This window comes from Coccinella septempunctata, chromosome 1 (genome assembly GCF_907165205.1).
Source record: "Coccinella septempunctata chromosome 1, icCocSept1.1, whole genome shotgun sequence".
NCBI lineage: Eukaryota > Metazoa > Arthropoda > Insecta > Coleoptera > Coccinellidae > Coccinella > Coccinella septempunctata.
Window position 1 is genome coordinate 29,063,555 of NC_058189.1, and position 17,483 is coordinate 29,081,037.

General features: G+C 36.2%; 1 protein-coding gene across 3 annotated transcripts in view; it reads right to left on the reverse strand.

Annotated features, from left to right (window-relative positions):
* LOC123318393 (dynein axonemal heavy chain 8-like) overlaps window positions 1-17,483 on the reverse strand; it is a 1,393,903-nt gene that overhangs the window by 17,175 nt on the left and 1,359,245 nt on the right. For all 3 annotated transcript variants that reach the window (XM_044905013.1, XM_044905020.1, XM_044905005.1), the window contains one exon: window positions 16,864-16,985. In XM_044905013.1, coding sequence (XP_044760948.1) covers window positions 16,864-16,985 — 122 coding nt within the window. The remainder of the gene's footprint in view (window positions 1-16,863; window positions 16,986-17,483) is intronic.

Genomic DNA, 17,483 nt, shown 5'->3' on the forward strand with positions numbered 1-17,483 from the left:
CGAAAAAAATTGGCAAAATTTGAATATTTAGTTTATTTCATTTTTGTTCGATAGAATACATCTGTTTTTCGCAGTGAAACTTGGAGGTGATTAATTAATTTATGGACATTTATTTAGCACAAAAACTATAAGTGATCAATGATAGGTGAAATGAAACAAAAACTAACTGGTTCCCAATATGTATTCGAACTGAAAGCATCTGCTTCGAATAAATTTCTGATCCCTGTCTTTATGTGATATTTATTGCTTTCTGTCTCAACCTAGGATCTTTTCTAATTTCATCACACACACTTTGGATTTTAATTGGAAGGGACTCTCCGTTATTTATTTCTTCGTTATGAACTGTGCTCTCCATATAGCCCCTATAAGAAGAAATCGACCGGTGTCAAGTTAGCGGATCCATGAAGTCGAGCAACTAGAGCCCCTTTGCCGATTCACCTATTTCCAAACTTGTATTAAATAATAAATTCTGAAAGACTTGTGTAAAATATCGAAAATTCCGACAATTCAATCCATCCCATAATGAGTTTCAGTCAAGGCCAAAGTGAGGTGCCTGCTATCAGAAGAACCATCAAAAATGTATGATTCTTTGATTGATGAAATTCATTGTGATTCAACATTTACTGCCTAGTCTGAAATGTTGCCCGGAAAAATTAAGAAAACTGGATAAATGCATTAAAATCACAGCCGGTCCCAAGCCCCAAGAGGGTTGAGCGTAGGGCTAACAACCCTACCTCGTAAAAAGCCCAAATGTTATGAAAACTAACGAAATGCCTCGGGATAGGAATGATATACAACGACGACGACTAAGGCTACACACTGCCCAACTCGGTCGGGCCAACTGTCGGGACGACCAGATTGGGCGTTGCGTACATACGGTCCGACTGCCGTCCAACTTGGTCAGTTAAACTTCACGATCGCTGGAGTATACATCGCTCGCATCAATGGTGAGGGCCATTTTTGCAGCAGCGAATACCTCTCCAGTAGACATCTGAATACACTGTATACAGAATGAGCTCGTTTCCACCCGACAGCGCTCCACACGATCCAACTTGGTCGGTCGGTCGTGCGGTTGGATGGCTAGGCCGTACGAAAAGACCCGACAAATCCTCTGTCGGCGGTCGTAGCTACACACGGACCGATTTCACATCCAACCCAACCAAGTCGGTTTGTCGGCCCGACTGAGTTGGGCAGTGTGTAGCCGCTATAAGGAAACAGGACCTGAGAATTGGAACTCTGAATGTGCTAAGCTGGAACAGACCAGGAGCAGCGGTAAAGACTATAGAACAACTGGAAAACATAAACATGAGCATAACAGCAGTTCAAGAGATAAGATGGACCGATGCGGGAAACCAAAGAGTGGGCAAGTCAGTAGTCTTTTATAGTGGAAATCCCAACAACCTCCATGAATTTGGTACTGGCTTTGTATTAAAACAAGATTTAGTGAGCTCCGTGATTGATTTCAAGCCGATGACTGAAGAATCTGCTACATAAGACTCAAAGGAAAATAGGTACTATAATATCTCTATAATATCAGCTCAAGCTCCAACCAGACATAAAGTAGACCTGATCAAAGAGACCTTCTATGACCAGCTGGATAGACTTCTAACTGAAATACCTAAACAAGATACGATTCTACTACTGGGAGATTTTAATGCTAAAATTGGCAGAGAAGAAGCATTTAAATTCACCATTGGACCGCACAGTTTACATGAACAGTGTAACGATAACGGATAACGATTAGTGGATTTCGCAATATCAAACAATCTCCTTATTAAATCAACCATGTTTAACCACAAAAATATACACAAGCAAACTTGGATCCCAAATGACGGAAGAACAAGAAATCAGATCGATCACGTTCTAATTGATGCCAGGCATGGAAGAAATATACTAGATGTTAGAAGTCTACGAGGCCTAGATGCAGACAGCGATCATTTCCTATTCACAGCAAAATTCCGAACAAGAATATCTCTACGAAAGAACAGCAGGTCAGAACGGACTTCTACGTGGAACACTGAAGCTTTTAAGGACGTTGACGTAACAAAAGAATACCAAATGAAGTTGAAAACGACACTGAAGTCGATAGAAAACAAAAAAGATGTTGACTCAGTATGGATGTCAATTAGAGACTCAATAACGCAGACCACACAAACAGTTATAGGTGAGAGAAAAATCAGAAAAGGAATGATTGGTTTGACGAGAAATGTAATGAAACTTTAAAACTCAGGAACCAGACCCGACATTCAATGCTACAGGACCCAAACGATGAAAATACAAAAAAATACAGAGATGCAAGAACGATCGCGAGAAAAACGTTGAAGGCAAAGAAAAAAGCAAGTTTCGAAAAGCTGCTCGAAGAACTGGAATCAAATAGAATCAACAACAAACCTAGGAAATTCTTCCAAGAAGTTAAAAACATAAAAAATGGCTTCAAACCTAGGACAGGTACAATAATTAAAAACGACGAAGGTAAACTCGCAAAATGCCGAACAGAAGTAATAAGGACCCGGAAAAAATATTTCGACCAGTTATTAATACATCCTGAAACAACGGGACGCGAACTGATATACCATACAGCCGAGCCTATGGTAGAAGAACCGTCTATGGAGGAGGTGATAAGATCCATTCCTAGGATAAAAAAAAAAGCACCAGGAAGCGATACCATACCCGCAGAGTGCATAAAAGAGGGGGGAGATGCGTTAAATGTCGCCTTATTTAAGCTTATCAGCCAAATATGGAAGGAAGAACGAATACCAAAAAGCTGGAAAGAAAGCATCATCATACCAATACACAAAAAGGGTGACAAAATGTGCTGCTCTAACTACCTTGGTATATATATGATTAATACCGGATATAAGGTCCTATCACTTATCCTCCTTGAAAGACTGACAACTTATGTGGACTATCAGATGGGGGACTACCAGTGTGGTTTTATAAAGGATCGCTCAACTGTCGACCAAATCTTCACGATTAGACAATTAATGGAAAAATGCTGGGAATACAACAAGACACTACACCAGCTGTTTATTGATTTCAAACAGGCGTACGACAGTGTAGTGCGAGTAGAACTATGGAATGCAATGATGGAACTTGGTATCCCAAAAAATCTTATTAAACTCACTAAAACCTATGTAGAAGGAGCAACAAGCGCTGTAAGAATTGAGGGGAAATTATCTGATACCTTTACCATGAATAGCGGCCTGAAACAAGGTGATGCCTTGTCTTCATTACTTTTCAATATAGCACTCGAAAGCATTGTTAGAAAAATGAACACCGAAACACTGCTATTTAAGAACCAAGGCCCCCGCAATTTACTGGTTTTCGCGGACGATATAGATATAGTGGGAAATACGACCATCAATGTCAAAGAAGAGTTTGTTAAACTAGAAAAGGCTGCGAAACTGGTTGGTCTCAGAACAAAGGAGGATAAAACAAAATACATGGCCTCAACAACAACAGAGCGAAGAGATAGACCCATATAACTTGGAAAGGGTCCATCAGTTTAAATATCTGGGAACTACAACCACCTCAGATAATGATATAACACAAGAGATCAATAACCGAATACAGAGTGGAAATCGCTGCTGGTATGGACTACAAAAAATAATGAAGTCAAAAAACGTGTCAAGGACAACAAAAATAAAAATATACTACACAGTCATAAGACCCATCATGACATATGCAAGCGAAACATGGACCATGACAAAACGAAATGAAAACTGGCTCAAGGTAGCAAAAAGCAAGATTCTAAGAGGGATTTACGGACCAATAAGAGATGACACTACACAACAATACAGAATCAGGACCAACATGGTGCTACAAGAATTGTACAATCAGCCACATATAGTACACGTAATAAAATCAGAAAGACTCCGATGGGCTGGCCATGTCAGGAGACAGGAGGATGATCGTACTGTCAAATTAGTATGGGAGGAGATTCCAGATGGAAAACGGCCGCTAGGACGACCAAGGATGCGATGGACAGAGAATATTAAGATGGAGAAGAAATCGAATGGAAAAACGAAGCGAAATATTTAGGTATCACCCTAGACAAAGGTCTAACTTGGAGAAGCCACATCAAACAAGCCGTTGACAAAACCAAGGCAGCGATGAATATGCTCTACCCGCTGATAGGTAGAAAGAGCCACATGTCAAATGAGACAAAATTGAAAATAATCAAAGCCGTTGCTAGACCGCAACTGACTTATAGATCAGGTGCTTGGGGATTCGCGGCAAAGAGCCATATACAAAGAATTCAGGCAACAGAAAACAAGCTACTACGATGTGCCATAGATGCGCCTTGGTTTGTCAGGAACAAACAGATATATCGAGATTTGAAGTGTGAAACCATCACCGAATTTATGAAGAGGAAAGCTGAAAAGTTATTCGAAACAGCGAAGGAACATGCAAACGAAGAACTCAGGAGAGTAGTGGACTACGATCCGGAGGAAGACAGAGGAAGAATGAGAATTTACAAAAGGAGACCGCGAGATCAATTGAGGAGAGATTGAAATGAGAACGGAAACTTATTGAAACTATACTAAGAAGAGATATCCGGAATGGACGAACATGAAAACCCTAGCACTACAATGTGCAAGAAGAAATTAACCGATCAAAGGATAAATGGTTTATAGGCAAATGCCCGGAACCAATAAAAAGCAGGTTAGGTTTAGTGGGTCGCGAACTCGGAAGAGTGAGTAAGCCCACAGTGTTTTCTAGGAATGGGTTCCTCTGGGCGAGAGATAGAGCCCCGTGTTTTCACGGTCGCAGATTCCTCCTGCTAGAAAAAAAAAAGACAATATTAAAACAGACCTGCGAATTTTAAACATCGATCAGGCGGATGAACTTATGATGGATCGGACTAAATGGAGGCAAATTGTAAAGTCAGCTAAGACCCACCCCGGGTTGTAACGCTACGGAGAGAGAGAGATGGTAATGACAATTGACAGTTGTCGATTGAACATCACATTCTCAAAGTTCAGCATTTTGGTTATAAGTCTCAAATATCGTGAGTCTGGGTGTTCTTTTTTAGTTGAGCTGCAATACCACTAATTCGACACATTAAGGTTATGACTGCAATTGTGTTGAATTGCACATTTAACTACAATGCAGCAATTTATTACGGTGCACATCTTTCAGAACTTATTATACCAATAATAGGACTACTTTGTTCATATTGTTGAACTCAGAATACAAAAATGAAGCCCCTGGATAGTGTTGCTAAGTGACAAGGTAAAATTGACGCCTCTGATTACCAGATTCTCAAAACCATGTTCAACGTTACAACAAATGTAAGGACATTCGGAGCTATACATAGGGTTCAAGGCAAGGACGGGGGTATTAGTTGAGTGAATTTAAATTTAGAGATTCAGTCTGAACCAAGGTCAAGAACTAGAGGACAAGGAAATTTATGGTAATAAGGTGAAAAATTCAAATTCATAACTTAACATACAATAAATGAAAAAAATAAGCACATACCAGAACAGGTCAACTTGAAAAATAAACTCTTGTTGCTTTCTGATTCGCAAAGAAGAAATTATTTTCTTCGAATCTAATTTTCTTGCTGTTGCATTTTCAATGAACTGAATTGCCAAGCTTTACATTCTCGTTCGAGGCATATATTTGATCGCAAATAACAAGTTTTGCCAAGTCATGCACTCAAACGTCTGCATCAATTTTATCTCTTAATGTGTGCCTAAATGAAACTAGTGAAAAGTGTCCGAAGTTCAGAAGAATAAAATTTGGTGAGATTTTTTGCTAGACTAACTAGCTTAGTTCACAGCAACTTTTCAGAGTCGAAGGAAAGATGACTTGAAATCTTTATACGGTTGTCTCAAATCCTATGAACCGATGTTCTATAGCCATTCAAAACTGATGTCCTCATAATTAAATTGAAGTTTAAATGAAACATATTAAACACAGCACAGACTACCTATTTCTCGATACGGATAACTCAGAGTTATTTGACAATAAATTGCATTGCACTATTTCCAGGTGACCAGTACCATATCTGTAAAAAAATGTGACAAAAGTCACTATATCAAGTGTATCAATTTGTCTAAAGAAGATTTCAACAAAATTCGAGCAGACCCTTCAATGAAATGTATTTGTGGAGTTTGTGAACAGTCTAGTTGAGAAACAAGTACGTCTGAAGCGAAAATTCCTTTAAATGAAGTGAATATATCTCAAGAATTTTTGAATGGTATGAGAGAAAAAATTGTGAGTGAGCTTTCTGCAATATGAATTGATGAAATCAATAATTTGAAACAACTCATTATACTCCGAAGTAGACAATATTCGCAGGGAAATACATCATATGTGGGTGCTGCTGGTGATATAACGTGACCATTTATTTTCTGACTCAAAACGGGACACTGGTTCATCTGGGTCAATATATATGTATATATCACGGGTAATCGATGGAGAAAAATTAATTTATTTATTCACAGAAAATAAACTATTAGGTACTGGTATTACAAATAAAAACATTTCCTAAATGTTTAGTTGTATTTATATTTATCAGGGAAACAAATTTCCTTCAATACTGCTTGTGATGATTTTAAGTAAGAGTGGAACTCTTGACACGTTTTTTCTGTACTCACCTTAGTTATCAACATCGTCTTTAGAACTGGAATTTGCTAAGAGACTAGACTCCCTTTCCTTAAGTTTTCATTCCCAAGATTGTTGGTGTGAAAATGTTTGGATAGCACCCAACGAGTTTCCGTGGAAACATTTGAATTATTTCATGGAATTATTTTTTGCTCTGTGATTTACATGATGAAAATCCGTCAAAAACTTCTGAATCTTCATTAGAGTCAATATATTCCTTCTCAATTAATATATCCAGAAATTTTTGAAAATCTTACAGGAGGGTAATTTTTTTAAATCTACCCAATAAAATATCTCAATTTTTTTTGGTAAGGAAGAAAGTCCACTGTTTCAGATATTCACTGGCCAGCTCTTTAATTTTAGCGCGGTTTTCGAAAACGGGACAATTTTGCGTCCCGGAGTTCAGTTCGGGGACACCGGGACAAGAAGTCAAAAAACGGGACAGTCCCGTTCAAAACGGGACGTCTGGTCACGTTAGTGATAACACATCTTATCATAAATCGACCTCTGACTCACATCATACTACAATACATCTTGATGCTAGAGAAGAAGATAAAACTGAGATCGCTGATTTAAATACAGGGGAGTGTTCAGAAGGAAACTGCGCTGTTGAGGGGAATGTGATAGTGAAAAGGAAGAACAGGAAAGCGAACAACGTCATACTGGATACATCCGCTCCAATGAGTCATCCAAGCAATACAAACGCAACAAGGAAATTCCCAAAACCAATAATTGGTACTCAGAAAACTAACTCCTAAACGGTGGTACCTAAAATGAGAATGTCATACATTCATGTATCCCGACTAAATCCTGACACTGCGGAGAATGAGCTGTGTGATTTTTTCAAACCGCATATACCACACGTTGAATGTGAAAGATTGAAATCAAGGCAACCGGAGATATATTCATCTTTCAAGGTTTCAATTCCGACAGAATGTTTGCAAAATGCCATGAACCCAGATTTTCGGGCGGAAGGAGTAGCTGTTAGAAGGTTTTTCTTCAAGCGTCACCAGTCAATTCCAGTGCTTTAACAAATAAACAAAACAACGCCATCAGTTTCCAGGATACGCCAGGAAATAGAGTAAAGTTAAATAACAAGAAAAAATCCAATACCATATGCATCATACATCAAAACGTTCAATCTCTGGGGAATGTGATGAATAGAATTCGAGTTGCACAAGGAGGAAGAATGTAAATTTTTGTGTATATCGAAACATTGGAAATCTCTAGAGCAGCTTAATGTACTTTCTATTAAGAACTTTGAATTAGCCGGATACTGGTGCAGGAAGGAAAAAGAGCATGGTGGAGCAGTAGTGTATGTTCGCACAGGTATGAAATTTAAAGAAAGATTTGATATAAGTAAACAATCAATAAATGGTGAATTCGAATGAGCTGCAGAATGTAAATGTGGGAGTAAAATTTTCTTAATAATTTCATTGTACAAACCTTCCGGTGGAGGTAAAGACATATTTTTGAGGGAATTGGAAAAGTTAATGCTGAAGATTCACACAGAAAATAAAATTATAATCCTGGGGGGAATTCAAAATTGAGCTGAAAGATGAAAATAAATATAAGACCGAACTTATATCACTTCTCAACTCGTTTTCTTTGAATAGACTTATTTCAGTATACACAAGAACTGTGGGTCAATCAAAAAGCTGTATTGAAAATTTTTTTACGAACTTAAGCTGCTCAATAAGGAGCCACGTTACGTTTAATCATTTGATCATAGTTCCCAAAAAATTTCATTTGAATTTGATATCAGCTGTTCAAACTCGGTCAGACGTTTACGTACATTTCCTGAAAACATTTGCATGGAGTTTCTACAAGAGTTGAAAGATCAAGACTGGTCAAATGTATATGCCATAGAAACGAAAAATGTCAACAAGCAATGGCAAAGCCTTCTCGAATGACTTAAATATTTTCAATAGACGTTTTCCCTGCATAGTTATTTAATCAAGCGAAGTTCTCACGTTAATATTCGAGATCATTAATCGCTCAATTAATAAACAAGTTGATTACAAGATTTTTCCGTCGACCACATTTTGAATTGAATGTGAATGCTTGATTGCAAAAATTTTCTATCGATAGCTTGTCAAATTTGACACCAAATAAATTTTCTATGTTCATATCGGAATGTTGATATTTATGCGGCCGATCGAACAATTCGAGAAGTTTATAGAGGGCATATTCGAGTTGTGACATTTTGACTAAATCACATTGATATCGTTCCCTATCAAAGATTATAGAGTAGAAAGATAGGAAACGAAGCGACTAAAATGATGTGAGCGCCATCTGTTTTTTGAATGTGTTTTTAAGGTCCTAAGACTGGTTGAAATATCAATTCGAGATGTCAGAGTCAAATGGCCATTATGATCAAACAGGTTTTGAATGTTTTGATTCTCGTATCCATAGACAACCTCGTATCGACTTTTGTTTATCAAGATCGTTTCTAGCAGGGGGGTGAAACTCCCTCAGTAATGACGTGAACCGAATGAACTGCTGCCATCTCTGAAAGGTCAGCGAATTAATATAAAAAAATGTTAGTTTCCTACGCTGATAATTCTGCGCATAAACTAGAGTGACTTTGTAGCATAGACGTTAATCTTTGATTCTGCGCTTGTGTGTGAAATTGATATGTCAAATGATCAACATTCGATTTCAAGTTTGTTTGTTCATTTTATTACAAGTTTTCGTTGGGAAGAAATATTGTTGTGTACCTAAATTCAAGAGCAACGAGTAAAAGTGAAAGAAGAGAGAAAAAATTGCCTGTTCTTATGGTTCCTTGTAGAGTTATGGTTGGCATAATTCTTCAGAAGCCGGACTATGAGGAATTCGAAGAATAAATCTTTTCTGATTACGTATAGGATGTAGTACCAAAGAAGAGGTATGATTTTCTCATGAAGCGCTTGAAATCTTGTCCAAATTTGAGGTATTTCAGCTCATAAAAGATAGATAAGTTTCATTTAACTGATTTTTGTTTGTTTATCAATCATATATTCTATTGTTTTTCAATTATCATATGTGAACATTTCATCTAATAAATTGTATGTATGAACTCAGAGTATTATTTGTTACATAGTTGTCTCCAAATAAAATAAAATAAAATTACCTTATCAAAGCGTAAAGAGCGCTCTCGACAAATTAATCGAGATTAGTTTGCTGACGTTTAAGAGATGGCGCTTCTCTTCGTAACAAAATTTTATCTCAGAGTTTCCCATCTATAGTGTTTATCTATGGTTTCTAGTTGCTGATTATTGAAATTTTGTCTAATTTCTTGGCGAAGTCCTCGAAATATCGTTCGAAAATTATTGTATGGTGAAGAACTGTGAATCAAATATGACGAATTTTACTAAGATGGGAATGTAAGTATTAAAACAGGTAACATGTGACTCGGTCATTCATTGATTTCTATTTTCAGTGCTACGTAGTGGATTTTTCAGGGCGTATAGGCCTCCAAACACTACTGACTACACCATGTGCAATGAATATTTTACTTCAATTCAATTGAGAACTGTTTATCCACGTAAATTGTTGTATGCAGGAATCATCCCTTGCATGAAGGGCCCATTTAGGGGAAATTATAACTTTTATACGTCCATTCAAAGATTCTCAATTGCCTTCAACACATTCAGAAATGCAAAAGTTTTATTGATTTCGATTTGGGAATCGGGTGACTGTCAAATTGTCGTTTGGAAAGTCAAAGTTTTATGAAACCTTCTGTGAGTGTTTTGTTCATTCATTAATCAATTCGTATATTGTGTCATAAAGAGACCACACCATGAAAAAATCATAAAAAAGCATGAAAAAATTATACTGACAGGCTTGAATACAGGTCTTGTATACCTCTGTAAGGTTTTTTCAGTTGTGGTTCTAAAAATTTTGTGAATAATATGTAAGTAACGGAAATATGTATCCTATGACGGTAAATTGAATATTGGTTCATATTAATTTCTGATGTAAATTGTACAAATTCAACTAAGTTTATTAATTCAAAACGTTTTGAACAAAAAAAAAAAACACCTTTGACGTAACTATAGCAGATAACCATATACTCCTGTGTCCTAGTCAAAGCTCTATTCGTTGTCCATAATTTCAAATTTCTGTAAATTTTTTATAGTTTGCAAATGAAAATTCATCACATCCAACAGCGTATTTCATTGATACCAATTGATTCCAAACAATCTTCAGATGAAAATTAACATCCTGATCACAAAACAAAACCATCCTTTTGTCAATATTGAAATTCAATACAAGAAATAGAATTCGAATTTCGCGCCCCTCAATTATAAAACAGAAAACTGTTATTACACAATACGTTTTCAGCGCCATCTCATTGTCAAATGTGTTTTCACTGGCCAAAATATAGTCGGTTTTTAGCACTAGCGATATGAGGGCGTTTCCTATCTTTCTAATCTATAATCTTTGGTTCCCTATAATATCTGTTAAAGAATGTGTGGAGCTGGTGGAAGCTGGAGTTGTAGTACATAGATATATTGATTACTCTCTAACCATCATAATTTTTCTGCAACCTCCACAATTCGTCTCTCATTCATCTCAATTCACCCGCTAGGTACTTCGAAAATCAATGCGACATACAAATCAAACAATTATTTGGGAATCTGCTGAATACTTCTATGTTCAATCGAACATAGAAGTCATTGTCATTGGGTAATCACCCATGACAATAATGCATTGAAAGGAAATTAACCAATAAAAGGGTTCATTAACAGCTAATTTCGGGTACGTTAAACAGTGCTATTATTAAGAGGTCGGCGAAAAAATATATTACACTGAAAAATCGAAAGAATTAATTTATTACAAAAATCCCGAGATCATTAAAATGAAACATAATTTGGATTCATTATTCACGCTCAGTAAATCTCATGAGGCAATGAAATCTGCCTATAGAGCTGAATAGAAAAAATCTGACCGAATACTCATTGATGCTAGAAAAGAATACTGAAGTCATGTGGAAAATATGCAATGAAATTCGGAATAAAAGCAGTTTTAAACATACAACATATCCAACTTCTAAATCACCTAATCACCTCAGGAAACAGCGGATGATTACAATGAATTCTTGGTTCAATTGATTCCGAACATGATGAAAAATCTCAGTAATTCAAAATTTACTTGCAATATTGCAACCAATATACATCTTTTTACTTGAAGGCCTTTACCAGAGAGGAGATTGTTGAGATATTTAGGAAACTGAAAAACAAATCAAGTTCTGGAATTGACGAAAATCCAGTTAAAATTGTTGAATTGAGTGTTAATGCTATCTCTTCAGTATTGTGAATAACTCTCTGAGGTTTGGGGTGTTTTCTGAGCAGCTCAAGCTATCGGTGATAATTCCAATCAATATTCAAGTCTGGGGATCCTGAGGTCTGGGAAAACTATAGACCTATAAGCCTGTTGAATAGTTTTTCAAAAGTATTTGAGCTAGCAGTGATGACTAGACTTCTGACATAATTCAATAGTCATGATCTATTCCATCCGTCTCAACATGGATTTTTGAAAAATCGGTCCACCCTAACAGGTCTATCAAGTTAGCCCGGAAGTTGTAGCATTTCGAAAAGAAAGTTTTTTCAATGAAAATGCTAGCAAAGTGCTGGCGAATGCTGAAGAAAAAACTGTGAAATCTCATAGAGATTTGAAAAAATCGAAAATTGAATTTTCCGGGCGAAATTTTTTTCAGTCCGGAAAACCCAGCATTTTTCATCGATATTTCGAAAAAAATGAATGCTAGCAAAATGCTGGCAAATGCTGAAGAAAAAACTGAAAAATCTCTTATAGACTTGAAAATTGAATTTTCCGGGCCAACTTATGTGCAGCCCGGAAAACCCAGCATTTTTCATCGATGTTTCCAAAATCAAAAATAATCACGAAATGCTGGCGAATGCTGAGAAAAAACTGAAAAATCTCATATACATTTGTAAAAAATGGAAATTGAATTTTCCGATCCAACTTATATGTAGCCCAGGAAAGCCAGCATTTTCCATAGATATTTTGAAAAAATGCAATGTTAGCGAAGTGCTGTCAAGTGCTGAAGAAAAAACAGAAAAATCTTATATATGTTTGGAAAAATTGGAAATTGAATTTTCTTGACCCCCTTATGGGCACCACTTAAAAGTCAGCAATTTTCATTGATATCTAGCTATGTGAGGACGAATGACCAGTGCCACTAGAGAAATGGGTGATTAAATTTGCCAGGGCACTCTGTTCGAAAAAAAAACCATTTTGATGACCAGCTTTATTGTTCCAGCCCAGCAGTAGGACAATCCGTCCTTTAGTGCCGTGACTAAACGAAATGAATCATTTTTCCGCTATTGATGTGATTTCAGTTAACTCCAAAGTAGGCCACTCCAACCCGCTGTCAGATGACGTCAAAATGAAAAGAAAAATCATGATATTCTGAGTACTGTCCTGAAAATATTGAAATTTAATGAATCGTTTGAAAGAGCTTTCCGAAATGAACAAACCCATAAAATTTGATCGATATCGGACACCTTACATTCCAGAGTTATGGCTATCCCAATTTTAGGCTAATGTTCATGAATAACCCCGTTTCTCCGAAACTAATATCCTTAGGAAATAAAACAAGCAAGTTTTTCGAAAGTTTTTGATGCACAAATTATTTCTCCCTATAGGTCGTGTTCAGTATGTTGGTAGCAACCCATTTCCATCAAAAAACCTCGAGCAACGGTTTTTTTTCACACTTGTTACTCCATCAAGATATTTCAACTTCAGAGGGTTGGAGGGGGGGTAGTTTTTGATGCACAAATTATTTCTCCCTATAGGTCGTATTAAGTATATTGGTAATAACCCATTCCCATCAAAAATCCTCGAGAAGGGATTTTTTACACTGTATCAAGTTAGTTCAATTTCGGAGGGGTACAATAAAATACAAACCTCAGAATACCAAAACGTTTTTGTGGGCGTTAAAATACAGCTAATATGCTAAAAAATCTCAAAAATGCACAGAAAGTCGCCTTTGATTATCAAGAAATGTTGGTAGAGGTGACGTCGTAGAGGAAAGATTAACACACAAATGCAGTGCCATCTGCTTCTCGTAATTGAAGCGAACTACTAATAATCAGAAAGAAGGCATCTACGAATCCAAACGTAAAATGTTTAGTTTAAAATTCAGTCTGAACATTTAACGAGATGCGAGAGCTACTTCTATATCTTAGAATTTCCAAATTTCCCAAGCAATACAATTCACATCATCAAGAATGTTCAACGGGTGTAGGCCAATATAAAGGGTGATTCAGAACTCGAGGCGAAAAATTGAGGAACGTATACAGGCTGCTATTTTTGATAAAAAAAAGTAAAATAAAATTGTTTCCGAGACATAAGTGTTCAAAATTTCTACATGTCATCAATTTGCTTTAATAGCTGATAAAAATACAGAAAGAATTCAATAAAATGTTCAAAAATGCTACCATTAGCATCGATACATGCTTGGCGACGCAGAATAAGGGAATCGTACACTAATCGCATGTTTTGCTATTTTGAGTGGATTCGACTGCATTAATAATTCGTTCCATTAATCATTAATTATTCTTTATCATTTATCTAGCACATGTTCAAGCTTTTGTAAAAAAGTTTCATTGAGATTATTCGCCGACGACACAAATTTCTTGATTCGATCTTCTTGTGTTAATTCTGCCATAAATGATTTGATCCTTATGATGAACATTACAGTAAAGTGGTTGTCTAGTCATAATCTAGTTTTAAATCTTGAAAAATCGAAATGCATGTTTTTTTATGGAGAAAGGTCTAATGCGGAATACCCTTCTATGTTGCAGGTTCAGAATAATTGTGTTCACGTTGAAGATAATTTAAAGTTTTTAGGACTTGATCAGCATCTTAAGTGGGATCCACATATTGAGCAATTAAAGAGTAGACTCAACTCTACCTGTTATATCCTGTTTATGTTGAGGGGTCAAGTTGATTTCGATATGCTAAAACTAGTTTATTATGCTAACTTTCATTCAATTCTTTGTTATGGTATCATATTTTGGGGTAGCTCCTCTCATGTTGAAAGTATTTTTGTAGCTCAGAAAAGAGCATTACGAACCATGCTACGCATGAGATATAGAGAGAGTTGTAGAGGCGTATTTAAGAAAAATAATATTTTAACTGTGTATGGGGCTTATGTTTACAAACTACTGATTTTTTTCAGTAAGAATAGCCATTATTTTGCGGATTTCAAAAATAGCATAGTTCACTTTTAAGAGGTAGATCGGTTGCGTGTATGGCAGTAAATTTATTCAATATTCTACCAAAAGATTTGAGGAATATAACGGGTCATACAAAATTCAAGAAATCTCTGTATGGATTTATTCTAGATTGTGAACCATATAGTTTGAATGAATTTAGAGAATACTGCATGGTTTGATGTGTGCATTGTTTCATTTTTTTTTTCTTTTGTTCAACTACAGGTTGAACTGTTTGACTTGTTTCAAATTTTATTCTTTCTGGTGTAATCTTTTGAAACCAATAAATGTTATTATTATTATTATTATTATCATTAATTTTACTGCGTAAACTTGTTTTTTTAAATGTCCCCTTACAAAATAATCTAAAGGATTCAAATCAGGTGATCTCGCTGGCCATAGCACCTGATCACGCCGCCCAATCCATCTACCATTGAAATTGAGTATGTGAATGTGATCTCCTGGGTGCAAATTATGTACTTTTTGTTTATGAAATGGATGTAAAACTTCGGTTTTCAAGGTTCTCCAAGCAAAACTTTGGGACACATTAAGACGGGCAGCCATGCGTTTAGTACCATAGCAATCACCGAATCAACGTTAATCTTGTCTCAAATAAGTCGGTGCAAGCGGGTTATAGCATTAGAGTAATTACTCCGGGTAGCACCACCAGTATCAGTACGAGTAATGCCAATTTAAAACTGTGGCAGCCTTTGATAAGCGTCAGAAAACACCCGGCGATATGGTTGTCGTCTATAAGGAAATCTCCCGACAAGCTTTTAATGCGTTGCCATCACAAAAACCGAACACAAAAATAATCTGCATATTCTTCGTTACAAAACTGCATGTTTAACAGAAGGACTAAACCAGCAAAGTAACTTTTAAATTGGGAAACCATTAGTGTTTTGTCACCAGGTGACAGTCATCTCATTAATTTCTAGGCTTACTGTAATTTATGAAATTTAATTGGTTGCATGCACAAACATTAATGTCCAAAAACTCGGAAATGAAGCCTGATGGGCCAAAAATTTTTTTATGTTTGATCAAGAATATGAGTCTCTATATGTCCCTTAATTTTTCGCCTAGAGTTTCGAATCACCCTGTATATAAGGCTTATTGGAAAAAAATGGCGTTTTACAAATAAGCCTTCGATTATACTGGCGACGATAAGACAACATCAGATGACATTTCCTGTTGTTTTCTCGTGAACTCTGTTTCTCGAAAATCCATTCTTTTCTTACGGTCAATTGGATGTAGTTTGGTCTTGTGTTGACAAACCCTCAACTATTTCTGCTTATGCAACAGACGAAAAAAGAATATAGTTTACGAAGAGGTATCTACATCACCTACTGCAATGAAAACGATATTCACGTTGAATGAAACATGTACATAATCTTATATGTATACATATGTAGTCCACTAATTATTCAGTGAAAAGTATTAAATAATTTTACTTATTATACCATCTAACAATTTTTTTCATCTCTCATTTCACTCACTTTGGAAAGACAACGTCTGGCGGGTTAGTATTAAGTAAATTGTTATTTAGGACTACACTTTGAGATACATTCACTTCTATGAAGAATTATATTATAACGTGTGTCAAAAAAATGTTGTCAGTAGGCTGTGGAGTTTTGAAGGTCGATGTTCTATGTTTTCACGAGGTGCTTAGCTCTCATATTATTCACACAGGGAAAAATGTCTATATGTCAATGATATATCCTGTCATTTTTTCGCTCTGGAATAGCAAAATTGCTACCAATTCTCGAAAAATCCGGAACGGTAGATACCTTTTTTTGTCCTCATGTCTAACCAAAGACTATTATAGCAGAAGCTGCACATCCCATCCTGTTCAAGCCCAGTGTATCAACTCACAAAATCCCATTGCCTACTTGACTATAAATTTTCTGAATATATTCATCTGAAATGAAACTCTCGCATAGTTGCGAGTATAATCGTTGTGTCGAATATGATACGCTTGCCACACAAATTACTTGAAAATAATTAATAGGAATAAGAAAGTTCTTACACTGGGAGGTGAAATTGTTTCTTCTTTCATCATTTTCATAACTTCATTCGACATGAAGACTTGGTCCAAAGCCCATCCTTTATGCGCCCTAGCAACTTCTTGTTTCATAGCAGTCAAGAAACCTGAAAGATTTTCTCATATGAAATGCATTTCGACATGATATTTCAGTAACCGCATATTCTACATCCAGGCTGTAACTGCTGAACTGGAGTTCAGCAGTTAATAAAAATACTACAGTTAACTGCTTACGATTCTTAATATGCATATCGATTCATTCATGTGCATGAAGTTGGCCCAGCACTTTTCGATTTTTGATTTTTTTTGTGCTGAATTGTACCGTGGAGATTTTTTTTATTCCAAACGGCTCTCAAGATATTCCACAAAATGTTTGGAATGGGCCAGCCCAGCACTGTTAGAAATAATGGGGTTTTGTGGCGGAAATAGATTGTGCTATACAGAGTCCTGCAAAAGTGCGTTAGGCTTCCATAGCTGCCAAACCAGACCTTTTAGGAATTTAGTTTAGAAGCATTTCCTTTGTACTTTCAATTCTGCATCTCAGGAAATTATTTTTTGATATACAGGGTGTTCCCAAATAAAATTATTCAACAAATGAGTGTTAT